Source organism: Mycteria americana, chromosome 7, assembly GCF_035582795.1.
Source record: "Mycteria americana isolate JAX WOST 10 ecotype Jacksonville Zoo and Gardens chromosome 7, USCA_MyAme_1.0, whole genome shotgun sequence".
Classification (NCBI taxonomy): domain Eukaryota; kingdom Metazoa; phylum Chordata; class Aves; order Ciconiiformes; family Ciconiidae; genus Mycteria; species Mycteria americana.
In genome coordinates, this window is record NC_134371.1 from 4515380 (window position 1) to 4529827 (window position 14448).

At 39.1% G+C, this 14448-nt stretch overlaps 1 protein-coding gene across 1 annotated transcript in view; it reads right to left on the minus strand.

The window, feature by feature from the left end:
• The window catches only part of SI (sucrase-isomaltase), a 52886-nt gene that overhangs the window by 28641 nt on the left and 9797 nt on the right, over positions 1 to 14448 (minus strand). Inside the window, 16 exon segments of the mRNA XM_075509038.1 lie at positions 32 to 120; positions 509 to 633; positions 1295 to 1351; positions 2527 to 2611; positions 3174 to 3328; positions 3887 to 4003; positions 4558 to 4729; positions 5119 to 5236; positions 5853 to 5937; positions 7552 to 7665; positions 8865 to 8984; positions 9159 to 9290; positions 10132 to 10257; positions 11060 to 11172; positions 11776 to 11875; positions 13244 to 13415. Coding sequence (XP_075365153.1) covers positions 32 to 120; positions 509 to 633; positions 1295 to 1351; positions 2527 to 2611; positions 3174 to 3328; positions 3887 to 4003; positions 4558 to 4729; positions 5119 to 5236; positions 5853 to 5937; positions 7552 to 7665; positions 8865 to 8984; positions 9159 to 9290; positions 10132 to 10257; positions 11060 to 11172; positions 11776 to 11875; positions 13244 to 13415 — 1880 coding nt within the window.

Here is a 14448-nt window from a genome sequence, read left to right on the forward strand (position 1 = left end):
CATACCTCTTTCACTACGGATCACTGCTCACCTGTAGATTCTCCATCATCCCAGAACAAGTCCCCAGAAGCTGCATTGTTGTCATCCAGGGCAATTATAAGTCCCATTGGATTCTTGCGGCTGTGGAAAGAGAGACTTTCTCTCTTACATGTGTAACAAACATCCGAACAGTCTTAATACATCCTTCCTGCTCATGTTAAGAACGTCACACTCAGCAGGGTTGCAATACTGTGAGAATTGCCTTAGATATTAGTCCTTGCTTGCCTTTCATTTTCATCTAAACAGATTAAAATACATGGCAAGTTTACAAAATGCTATGCAAATAAACCTGTAATTAATCACTGAACCTGTAATTTAAGGAGCTGTGGAAGTCAGGTGTGGCTCACAGTTATTCCCATATTTCAGGGTGAAAATGCAAAATGCATTTTCAGGCTGCTGCTGATTCGAAAGTCCTCAGCCCAGTCTTGAGAAAAAAACAAAGATAAAAGCATCTGGTTTTGAAGCATACCTGGCAACTGTTGTGTTAGCTGGTTGTTGAGTAGGGTAAATATAGCCTCCTCTCAGATGAAGTCCCAGTTTGTCTGCAGGTAGGTACATACTGGTCCATTGTTTTCTCACGGAGATTTTTGCCCCCTTATTGACAGGGATGTAAAAGAGAACGGGTACGCTGCATTACTCGCTGCTTCTGTGAACGTTTTCTTAAGTCCTGAGTTTCACCTTAATGCTTCCTTTCAGCAAAGGCTTAAGCTATGTAAATCTGTACCTGCCAATGGGCACATACAGATAAAACAACTGCAGATCAATATGATCTAATGTCATAAATCAACATCGCTCACTATTTAGGTTTGGCTCAGCCAATGCAGAGGGCAAGTCCTGTTGGGACTCTGACATGAATATGGGAATCTGACGTGAACAATGTCCTTTTTCACCCATCAAAAGGATCATCAGAGCAGCGGGACAGTTATTTGCAGAAATGCGATTAGTAAACAATAATTGTAAACTCTTGTGTGTTATATTTAGAATTATTCTATTTTATTTTAATTCAAACATGGCCTTTGCTAAAGTTTCTACTCTATCTGTCTTCCCATCTCCTGCGCTATATTCCACACCTCTGTGCCTTTTTCTTGAGGCATTGATTCGTGCACTTAATCCACCACCCTTCATCCCTTGTCTCACCCTTTCCCTTCCTGTGAGCTTTACTTTAGGTCTCTGTCACCAAAGCAGGGCTGACCCTCTCATTTGGTCACATAGCCATCTAGAAAATCTCCCCATAGCATCCTCTGCATTTACCTACTGTATCATACTCGTACCATACTGCATCAGGAATATATGCTTGAACTGCATCCACACCCTGAAAGGTGAACAAAGAAAACAGCTTTCATATCTGAAGGCAACTTAATCGAGTAAACTCAATTTTCCAGTAAAACCAAAGTTCACATTGAGAAAATCTTTGATACTTCTCCTCTTCCCTGTTTTCTTTAATGCTTTTTATGATGAAGTCCAGAAAGGAAGACAGCAATCTAACAACAATTTCTGCAAAGCTCCTGGGAGACAACTGAATCCTGGCTCTACAATGCGGCAGCTCACCATATGCAACCCAAAGTCACAATGCTTCAAATCCAGTGGCTCCGATCATATCCACAAGTATCTCTACATCTTCTTTATTTTCACATTTTTCTGGGCCGGCATCTTGCAGATTCTTGCTTTCATTTTATGTATTTAACAAATGTTTTGTGTTTCTCCATGGCCTATGCGCTACTGGCATTAACAATCATTATTTACAAGGTTCTGCCACAGAATAAGCCACCACCTATTTGCTTTCTTGTTGCATCTCAGACAAGCTGAAATGCAGCATGAAAAGCTGATTCTGAAAGAAATGCAGAGGTGATACAAAGTTGAGGTGAATCAGAATATCAGACCAGATGACTTTGGCTCCCTAGAGGACTGGAAAATAGGAGTGGTATTTAATAGCACAAAGCACAAGATTTTCCATTTCGGCAGGGGAAAATATATGCTGTGGGCTCTCTCACTGGAAGCAATAAATGAAGGAGGAAAAAATAAAAGACAAAAGAAGGAAAACCTAGGCTTCTTGGAATCCATCAACAGCCATAAGTCAGTAATGTGATGCACCCATGAAAAAATAAATGTAATCTAAGGGTCTAGCAAAAAACATGTTTGCACTGGAGATAGAGCTGTGTCAATGCTGATGGCCAAGGCCCTCTGCAACCTCTTTGCCAACAGGGTTTAGAGGTCTGGTCAAGACAAAAGAGTTCAGACTACAATAGGACCAGAGCAAATGTCCTGGGATCCTCAGGGAAATGGCAGAGCCTATTTTTGCAGTTCAGCTTGTTCAGCATAAAAGAGGAGGGAGAGGGTGATTTCAGCAGGAAATACATATACAGTAGAGCAGCTACAGCCTTTAAGCTGAATAAGAGAATTGTCACAAGTGGTCACAACTGGTGACTCAACGTGCCCCTGCGCCCCATCAAGTGGTTAGGAGAGAGATACCAAACCAGCCGAACCTACCGGGTCAAGTACAGGGGAAATAAGCAGCCCAGGACCCCACAGGAACTGCCTGTCGACACTCCACGTCACTTCATCAGAGTAGAACCTGGGCAAGTGGGAAGGACATAGCTGTGACTGGTTTTTTATGAACTCTAACATCATCAGCAATCCCAATAGTTCAGGGTACTGATTGTCTAGAATCATGACTGAAGAATGTCAGATCAAAATTGATTTTTTTTTTTTAAAATCTCAGGCAATCTGAAGAGGAGAAGGTAAGGTCTTACTAGTGTACTTAGTATTCTCTACACATGTGTGGAAATGTAGGGGTGTGTGTGTTCTTGACACAGCTTATTCAAGAGTTTCCAGGCAAGGAAACATATATTCTATGATGGTGGAGAATAATTTGATTAGCTGACAATAACATCTCATAGCAACTCGAAAGAGTGCCTGACAATAATATATGCATATATGCAGAAATTACAGTGGTTTCTGATTATTCTTCCGATTACTCTAAAATGGTATTTCATGAATTGAGAAGTTGTCTGTATATATTCCAGTGTGCAATTTCACAGACTACATCAGTGTTTAGGTAGTCCCTAACAGCATTTAATGTGTCTGATTTCTTTATTCCTCATACAACTATCACAAAGGCTGATGAATAAACTTACTCATGCAAAACTGGCCGTACGACTGTGTCTCCTTGAGTATGAGCTTTATAAAAGAGTGTATACAGGTAGGGCAGCAAAGTGTAGCGAATGTTCAAGTAATACTTGGAGGTTTTCACCAAAACTGAATTAGGTCCAAACACAGCCGGATCCTGAGGCTGAAAACAAGTATCAGATGATTATTATTTTCATCATGCAGAAGACACTCTGCCAAACATGTGAAAAGGGGCTGCTGTTTCAGAGGCAGAAATTCAATGGTGCACATCTGCACGGTGTTTGCCTTCTGGGTGCTGTGACCTGAGGTCCTGCTCCTCCAGGCTCCCCGTGCTTTGCACCGCATGTCCTTTATTGCCCATCTGGATTGAGGGCAGGGTTAGCCCAGGTTTCATCCTGGCATGCAGTCAGGTGCATGCTAAAGGGCTCGCAAGAGCTAGTCTGATGGGTCACAGAGCAGTGAGTGCTTGCCCTTGGTGGCAGGCACAACCGATAGTGATGAAACTGTTGCCAAATAAGTCTAGTCTCATTGTAGATGCAATTAACCTTTATGAAGCTGAACCTCTTGGATCTAGGATTTCATAAAGAGAGCTTAAGGTTCTGCCATTTTCAAACCGGTCAGCTACATAATCATCAGTGATAGTAATGATTACTAGTGACACTTATTAAAGGGAACGTGGTAGTGTAACACAAAGCATTTTGTAAGAGAAAGCACAACTTACTCTGAATCCTTCAGCATTGTGATTCCTGGAAAATGGGTAAAATGCTCCTACTTGCATCCATCGTCTGCAAAGTTCTTCTGTGGTGTTGTCAAAGAAACCACAAATATCTGCTCCAATCTTTAAATAAAAACAGAATGTGTTGGATGTGTAGTATGCTGCACCTCTAATCTCTACACAAAACTTCTAGTTTTCAGAGATGCATTAATTCAACCTTTATTGCTAGTCAGAGTGATCGAGCCATTCAAAATGTTTGTACCTTTCTTCTTTCAAATTGAACTATGTTGTGCAAAAAAATTAAACTGATTACTAGCTAGTACTGCCCATCGTTCTATTTCTTCCAAACCTTTACCTTCCTGTTTGTTGCTAATATGCACACTTTAGGAAAAAAGCTCAGAAGTCATACAAATTTAAATCATGGAAAGGAATTTGGCTATTTCCCTTATAAATGGATGTCTCTATTTCATTTGAAATGATAAGGAAAACACCAAAGTGTTTCACATCGATGACTAGTGTTTAAAAAGTACTAGAAGTGGCATAGTCTGTTACTTCTGTAACATAATCTGTTACATAATCTGTAACATAATCTGTTACAAAAAATAATCTGTTACCACAGAGATAGAGTTACTGGTTATCCATATATTTTTAAAGGATGTCACAAACTAATGTCGTACATAAGGAATTCCAAAGAGGTTAAAGTCCAGCATTCCAGGTATTGCCCATTTTAAGTGATCCCATGTTGCTGCATTATCTCCCAGCCAGTGTCCTGTGTGCTTTCCTGATCCAACAAAAGTAGACCTTGAAATAAGGAAGCTTCGTTTTCCAGGAAAGAGTGCTTCGATGACTCTTAAAAGGAAACAAGACTGGAATTATGAAAAGGAAAAAAGACAACTAGGACATCAATAGTTTTATATAAGGCAGATTTACACTGACAGATTTACAATAATTATTCATCCCAGGGATGTGGGACTCCTTTGCAGTTAACCAGGTGTCTTTTAGTGAAGTTCAAGACACTGATTTTAAGTAGTCTTTCTATACAGCTTTGACAACCAATTGTGGCTCTTACTACCGACTTTAGTTAATAGATTTTGCCTTAGCTGCATTGGCTTAAATATAATGCAGTATTTCCCAGGAACTGGGTTCCTTTAGAAGTGAAATCTCTCGCTGTTTTGGAAAATGCAGGCCATGTACTGTTCTGAAACCTTTTTGTGGAGATTTTAGGATACATTCCTTACTTCTGTGTTGATATGGCCATGGAATATCCATAAAGACTGTGGACATCATAATGTTTCCCCCACTTCTGCACTGCATCCATACAAAGCGTCTTGGAAAACATGAGCTTATCAAGAATACCTTCAATAAAAGAATACAAATATAACTTGTAAAGTACATTTTTATTATGAATATTTCCAATCTTTTCTTTAATGCACATTCATGACATTCAAGCCCTTTTTTCTCTTTAATGTTTGCACTAAGGCCAGTATTACTACTACAAAACCAAAATGCTACTCTTGGCTGCTGGTTTGATTCATCTTTGCTCTGTGACCTTTTCTACTCTTGAGCTCTGCATCCATGCAAGGGATAACAGAACTATGCTCTAAATTTCTGAATCATTATCTGACAACACGTTGGCAACAGTTACTTAAACCTGTGACTTAATACAAACTACGAACTCCATTTTAGTTCTGCATACATCTCGAAAACTACTGATAGTGAAAGATCATAATATTATCAGACCTTGTTAAGACAAGAACAATATTCAGTAATAATTTGAAAAGGGAAAAAAGCCAGTTACATAAACCACGCCTTCAATGAGGGCCAAAGTATACCAGTATTTTCTGTCAATAGTAATGTTCAAACTCCACCCATAAGAACTATACTAAAATCACTTTGCATCCTTGTAGCCAATTGCACAGTAATTCATAAACTTTTTGATATTTTGCTTTCTGTTTAAAGTAGATGGACTTACTGGGAGTGAAAGGAGGATAGTTTAAGTCATTCTGCGCACAACCGTTTTTTGAGCCTTTAATGAAGTTGGATACTTCATTCATATCCTGAAAAGGTAAGATGCAGAATGTAATAAAGTTTCCTGAAGTATGTTTTCCTAACAAAGTCTTACGTTCTCTTCTCTTTTCCTTTACGGAATAATTACTTAGAACTAGTACCATACGATTAGGCAAGAATGATATAACTCAGATACTAACCTCGTCCATTCCTGCATTAATATGGATCTCAGTGTTGGACAGACTTCTATATGCAGGTGAGCCTCATGTTGCAAGAGCTGCACCTTATCCCTCCACAGAGAGAAATTGCAAGAGGTGCTCATGTATACATTGTCCCTACCTGTGACCAACTCCACACGTCTCAAGGAAATGTCTTTGGTATGGAACGTGTGTTTGGAGAGAAATGGAGAACCAGCAAATGTGAGAACCAGTCACATTGTGACTTTCTGTCAAAATACACAAGGTGACTAGATATTCTTAAACATCTCCTTTATAATCCTTTCCGAGCCATTATACTTTCAAACTTTGCTGTCTCCTTCCATGAATATTTTATTTGGCAGTGCAGTAAGTGTATTTCTATGTGCATCCCTGAACGTGCTGCAGGAAAAGCATGCACGGAAGAAGAGAGCAAATTCATCATGGAGGCACTCTAGTCTAGTGACCAATTTGCTTCACTCAAATTATTTGCTCTCTGTAAGAGAGCTGTGCAGTCTTACACTTCATAGCTTGACTTGATGGAACCACAGAGTCAGCAAAAATAAGTGAGATAAACTCATTCTATCATATAGCAGCTGAAGGACTGTATTTTGCCATACAGGTTAATTTAAAATTGTTACAACTTTTTAAAATGCATGGCAAAATATTCAGTAGATTCTTGTTTTCTTTCAAAATATTTATTTATTTTTAAGTAAAAGGAAGTAGGAAAACCAAAAAGAATAAAGGGAAGAAGGTACTGAGAAAGGGATTGAGAAGTTTAAGTACAGATTTCCTTCAGGCACCCACTTTTAGAAGATTTATTATAGGATATTCCTTTAAAAAAACTAATCTGGTCAGTCAAAATGTTCTTAATCTAATCTGATTTCCATGAACTGTACCTAAAATCCACTGTGCCAGACTCTATTTTAGTTCTTTTGTGGGAGAACCCGACTAAGGACTCTGATTTTTCCAAATCCTTGTCTGGAATAGCAATTGCAAATTCACTAACTGGAAATTCCATGAGCTAATTAAAGCATAGATACATAGGTTGTATTTATTATACCCTGTATTCAGGATCTGTTTAGGACACATTCACTGTGCAGGTATGCAGGTCTCCAAATATTGCCATTCTGAGTACAGGAATGTGCTAGCATTTGCCTTTAGCAATGGTTCATCAGTTGAAGCATTTTAAAGTGTCACTGAACATCCAAAAAACAGCACACTGATCATTTAAATGTCACGACTAATGATTCAAATTAAAATTTAAAATTCAAATTTGAATTGCAAAGTCACAACCAGAAGACATACACATCCTGCACTGATTTCAGGTTAGTAATAGTAAACATCCCTTTCAAATTCAATGCAAATTGAATTTGATAAACATCTATCCTTACTTATTTTTAAAAATAAAAATAAAAATAAAAATAAAAATAAAAATAAAAATAAAAATGAAACTTCTGAATTACTTACAATCCAGATCCCATCATACGGCACTAATTTATAAAACAGCTTGCATTCTTCCACCCACCAGCTAGTGCAGTCTGGGTTGGTGAAGTCTGGGAACACAGTTTCGCCTGGCCACACCTGCCATATTAAAAGGGAAATAATTAATTCAACTTTTAATGATATTGAAAAGAGTTTTTACAATCATAGAACAGCCCAGGTTGGAAAGGACCTTGAAAGATCATCTGGTCCCACCTTTCATGGGAAAGAGAACCCAGATGAGATCATATAGCACCCTGTCCAATCACATCTTGACAACCTCCAATGACAGGGACACTACCATGTCCCTGGGGAGGGTGTTCCAGTGATTGATTGTTCTCACTGTAAAAAAATTTCCGATTGCCCCTTGTATTCTCCATGTGGCTCCTTTTGAACAGAGAGCCTCTGTCCTCTTTGTAGCTGCCCTTTAAGTACTGGAATACTGTGATGAAGCCCCCCCGAGCCTTCTCTTCTCTAGGGAGAAAAGACCTAACTCCTTCAGTCTTTCCTAATAGAGCAGGTTCTCCAGCCCTTTGATCATCTTCGTGGCCCTCCTTTGGATCCTCTCCAGTCTGCCTGCATCTTTTTTGAATTGTGGGGGCCAGAACTGGACGCAGTACTCCAGGTGCAGCCTGACAAGTGCTGAGTAGAGTGGGATGACAAGATTTCTCTCTCTGCTAGTAATGCCCCTGTGGATGAAGCCGGGGATCCGATTTGCCTTCGTCGCTGCAGTAGCAAACTGCTGACTCATGTTCCGCCTGTTCACCAGGACCCCAGAGTTAGCCATTGAGGGCAGCACTAACATAATGCTCTGATGAAGACTTTTGAATGACAAACTGCTAGAGTGACAATAGCTTGCGTGCGGAAAGAAGGCAGAAAGAGTATGAGTTCCTTAACTTTAGAGTTTTCAATTGCTTTTCTTTTAAGTCATACAAGGACCAATACACAACAGAAAAATTTCTCAATAGAAGTTAAAATTATAAATTAAAAGCGTAATGTGGGAGCTGACTCTTCAGTCGCTACTGAAAATAAATAGGAGCTGGCTGATGAGTTGTCCCTTGAATCTTCAAGCTACCTTGGTTTTCCTTTTTGTTTAATGTAAAAAACTGCAAAAAAAAAAGTCAAGAAAGGTTGAGAAGTATCATATCCTAAATGAGACCTTATAAACTTAGTTCTCACTGGCGGGTGATTTTGCTGGAAGAAGCAACTTAGAAAATGAGAGTTTAAAAGGAGCCCCCTGACCTAAATTAAACCATAACAGTGACAACAGACTGAGTTCAAATTCATAAAAACGCGATTACCTCCCCAAGTAATGCCGTTACTCCATCTGATTCATTAACCCAGACTTTTTTGCTCTGTCCCCTGACGTAGCTTCCATATGGACTACCATCAACTAGATTGTGTATGCTAATAGCAGGATCCTAAAAAAAATTAGAAAAAAAATAAGAAGAAACCAGGATACACTCCATCAATTACTAGAGACTACTAGAATGTTAGGCAATAAATGTAATAATTACATAGAATAAGCAAAGAATAATAATAAATAGTTATAATAATAGTATTTACAAGGGAAAAAGAAATAGTTAAATGCTTACCAATATGATAATATATTTTTGTCCATAGCCATGCATATAAGCTGCAAAATTAGGGAGATCTCGAAACTTCACTTTGTCATAAGTAAAATCTTTCTTTTCCTCCATGTAGTCAATATCAGTGATCTGAGCATCCTGAAAGAGAAGGGAGTTCAGCTTTAACATGAGAAGTGATAGGTAAAGATTTTGTGTATTAGTCCAACGCAATGTCTTCTGACAATTCCCATTTGTCCTATAGTGAATTTACTGTTGGGACTTTACTGCAGCCTGGCAGAAAGTATGCTGTCAGGACCACTTGCGAACAATGTGCATCTCATCTCATACTTACAGCCCTAATTAATGGTACTGACACATCTTTTGTGCCTAAAAAGACCTGCATTTAACATTAGCAGAATTTAAATGAATGTGTATATTGGCATACTTTCTAATAGCCCCTGAACGTGTGGCTACTTCATTGCAGTTGCCTGACTTCAAGAGCTATCCCCTTAAATCCAAACATTTCTTCCTCAACTCTTAGCTTAATGTTAGGGTATTTTTATTCTATTTAAGCCAACAGGCTAATGTAATCTGAAATCTAATTTTAAAAGTTAATTTTACTTTACCTTTGGCTGTCAATTAAGAATAATATATGGTTCCATAATTGTCCACGGACAATTAAAAAAAAATTCATGGATTAGGTAACATGAGAAGATAAATGGATATAGTTGGAAAGTAAAACTGAAAAAGTATTACAATAAAGTGCTCAAATATGACTTACTGTAATTAAGCCCCACCATGTCCCACATTCTGATAATGGGTCTACCATTAAAATGCATAAAAACCTTTGACACCAGAAGCCTATATATTAGAAATTTACTAATTTAAACTGATGGAAAATTAACCAGTTGTGGAACACCATGGTCAGGATCTCTGGGTCATTTCTCCAGCAGAGCTCTGACTTCACGGGGTTGCTGCCCTCCTCAAACCCCATACTTACATAAGGGAGTCCAATTGCCCTGTTCCTCTCCACAACTCTCTTCACCTCATCCAGAGACCCGTAATTCCAGCGGCTGAGCTGGAAGCCCAGGCTCCAGTAGGAGGGCAACGCTGGCAGTCCCACGAGCTGCAAGTTGAGAGCAAAAATCCCACGCGCTGTCAGTGGATGCTGCATGTGTCACCTCAGTGCCCATTTCCCTAAATCCATACTCCTCAAATCTATTTGAATGATATACACCAAGCTTGAGTGTGTGAAATGAGCAGCCCACTCCCAAATGCAATATTTTTCTATGATTTTTTTATTTTAAGAAATACACATATTTTGGGATAATGCCCATTTTTTAAGGTGTCACTGAAACGTAAGCGGATTTCAAGAAGCACAAAAGCTATCAGTAATATCTTATGACCATAAAATCATGACATACCTGTAAGCACATTATCTACCTTATAATATTGCCATATGAACAGGGATTTGTCCTAAGAGTGAGCTCCAGCAAGGAAGCATAAGTTATTCCATGTAGACCAAGTTATTCCATCTCTAGCTCCAATGACCACTGTGTAAATCAGTCAGACCATACAGACTGATGAATTTAGCAGCTACAAACTTCTTGGACCTTGAGCTGCTGCATGGCTTCTGCTCCAGCATCTCCAGCAAAAGTAGCACTTAAGTTTCAGCTGCCTGTAACAGGCCAGGTAAAAACATCTACACCCCATCTTAACCCCAGCTAGCTATTACTAATGGCAGCAGTCACATTAGGGACATACTAACAGCTATTCTAAGTTAAATATATACTGAGCCATATTTTGAATTCATAGATAACATAATGAAGACATACTGTCATATAAAGCGGAGGGAAAAAAAAATCACCAAAAAATCCCAAGCACTTTTAAAAATCTGTTCAATGCATAGTCTCTCTAGCTAAACATACCTTCAGGTACTCCTGGACTACTTGCTCTGGAGTGTTCCCCAAGAACATATAGAAATCAAGGATCCCACCAATGGTTCTGTAGGTCACTGCTGGAGCAGGCTGCACCACAAACTCTGCCGGACAAGAGTGCACAAAACCAATTCTGAATACCAGCTAGTTCTAAAACAACTTTGTAATTTTCTAATTGATGATTAGAAAATTTACTTAAGAAAAAAAGCACAAAACAAGAATACCTAAGAAACCCAAAACTATTAATTGAAATTGCAATGAAGGGGAAATGTATTCAGATGACTCTTTTAAATGTCTATATTTCCATTCCTTTACATCCTACGGAGAAGAGAATCAGAAGAAATCCAATGGCTCAACCTTTTATCTTTACATTTTTAGCACAACTTTCCAGCCTCAAGAGATATGAAGAGCTCTGTAAAGCATACATACATGCATGCTTATCTAAAGAGACTAAAGGGCATTTACTTTCAAGTATTGCTCACTCCAAATTTAGGCTCCAATTCCAGTGTCCTGCATATCTGCACAGAGCTGCACAGGCTTCAGATAGGTTTCTGACCCTCAGGTTTCCAGCGCATTCTTCATTAAGTGTGCGCTACTTACTGCTTACGTTGCATACACTGAACACTACAGTTTTGATCCCAATCCCACAGGTCATGTAAAAAAATATTTAACTGCAATGCTCAGAGCTACAGAGGAAGCTTTCTTACCCATGGCATTGCTATTCATTAGGAAAACACCAAAGGAGGCTCCAGTGCTGTCTTCCAAACACAGGAAGAAAGTTTGAGCTCCATACAAGTTATGCATTGCCTTAAAGGATAAAAAGGAAAAGTAAGATGATTAACATCTAGTAACAGCATCTGTTCTGGGATATTTCAAAATATATCCCAGGTAGAAACTGAAACTTCTCAAAATACAGCAAACAACAAAAATAAAAATCCTGACACTTTCCTACAGTTCTGTTTTCGCTTTCCTGGCATTCCTCTCCTTCATGACAACATTGTCAATTAAAACAAAAGTTTCCTGAATATGTAGATAACATAAGCAAGCAGATATGATCGATCTCCAGGCAAGTCTGCATACATTGCAGCACTACTTCTGGGTAATAGATATGCACATCAAGCGAACAATAGAAGGGTGTTTTCATCATCCTTCACCATAGATTAGATTTTACATCTCATCTACATTTCTTTTAATCCTGCAAGGCAATCATTTGTACATCTAATCTATGGAAATAAGAGCGTGCCTTGCTTCCTTTTTATTTCATTTCTAATGTTTTTTTTCTGTTATTATTGGCAACAAAAACCTTAGAAATCATAACAGTTGTTTTCATAGTTGTGCTTCTTCCCCTGCAAAAGAAAACTCAGAACAAATGAATGAGAAGCAGACCTTGAGCAATTTGAAATTAGTCTAACTTGATTTGTTCACTGTTAGTTTAACTTAATGAGTCAACACTCAATAGAGCCGTGCAGGTAAGAACTATCTTCAACCAGAGAAGACAGTGAGAAGGTGTCTCCAGGTAAGGGGTACAAATTCCAAATTATTAATTACTTACAGTGGTCTCTCCCCCTAGTTTCTGTTAGTACAGCTCCTATTTCAGCAAAACACTGAAGTGCTCTCGCAAAGTAAAGCAAATGGATTGCTGCTTTATGAAGCTGAGGTCATAACGACAAATAGTCTTACAATTATCAAAAAATGGGTGCCCTGGAAATCGTCTCATAAAGAGACAGCCATACAAACTGTAAAACAAATAACTGCTGACACACATATTTTCTCTTGTAAAGAGACAGCTGTTAAAGAGAACTTTTCCATCACTTGCCGAGCTACAAGGATGTTAACTGAAGAAGCACGTGTCATCTGTACTGAATGCTGCACACAGCAATGCATTAGCACATATTGTTATTTATTTTGTTTATCAGTAGAAACTGAAGGCTCTCATATATTAATGTTTATCAACTGGCTTTCAACTGCACGTCAACACAAAAATCAAAATATTTATAAAAAGCTGTTCCTCAGGGAACTTTCGTCAGTACCATCTAGCTTTTAGTAATAACATGCAGTGCCTGAAAAGCCTTTGGAGTAAAACTCAATGGATATTATTAATGTGTCTATTGTATAACAGGCTTGGATTCCAGACGTCATCAGCAAATAATGAAGCGTAATAAAACCAGTCCTTACTCCAGAGGGGCCAATATCCCTGCTGAATATGGGCCACGTTTTCCAGTTAACGTCGTGCCGGTACTGCTTATGCACATGCTCTCCCACACCATAAATATTACTGCTAGGTAGTTTGATTGATAGCTGTAAGAACTGGTCAGCATACTGCAGTGGTCCTATGGTGGTATCAAACCTGATGAAACAAGTTAAAAAAAAAAAAAAAAAAGTATTTTACCAAGAATTGTTGCAGTAATTGTTTCTACTCCTTTTAGTTAGAGCTGGATAGGAGGTTCAGCTCTCCATCAGAGACCTGCAGGAGAAGGAGGCGGGACGGTGCAGGGCTGGAGCAGAGCGACCCTTGCACAGACGATGAGATGAGCGGTGCCTATTGGTCCTACAGGAACCTCTCATACAAGTGGCCCATCTATTTTCAGGGGTACATTTGCACTCCCCTCTTCCACCAAAGCTTCCCACCCTGCATCTGTTGTTCTGAATCCTGAATCCACTCTGCTGTGACTCACAGCAATGGGGCAGATGGAAAATTTCCATAGGTGGACAGAAACACAAAAATAACCCACTCCATCAGATTTTGCAAATCAATTGCAGCTTTGCTTGACAGCAAAAATGAACAAGACCTGCTCTTGAGTCCTGCTAGGCCAGTGACTACAGGGAAAGGCAGACTATGGCTACATGCTAGGTCTCAGATACACCGAGCATAGATGAGCGCAGATTAAAGTGATAATGTGATCCCTTGTATGGTTTAAATTCCAGTTGATGGCTATCACATCTCCTGTAGCAAATTCTGCATAAAACAACTGCCAAGCTTTTTAAGGAACGTGAAGTTGGTGGTGTTGAAAATAGATATAGAGACTATTGTATATATCTGTACAAACAGAACAAGCTGGAGATCAATATTCCTCCTTTACATCCATTAGCAAAACACACAGGAAAAGTCAATTTCATCTAGAAAGTTTCTTCTGCTAATTTAATTTTGCACCTTTCACCACTCCCTTTCATTACAGACAAACAATTCATCTTCCAAACAAGGATTACGAGAGCTTTAAATACTTAAGCAAAACCTAATTTCACTCCTTGTTTCTACGGGGAGGACTCGGGAAATGGTGGGCAAATCTGAGCGGTGCTGAGGCAGAGAGCAGCGGAAGGCAGCCCGATTCCTGCCGCGAGGTGCACCAAGGAGCAGCTCACTGCAAGGCAATGGACTCATT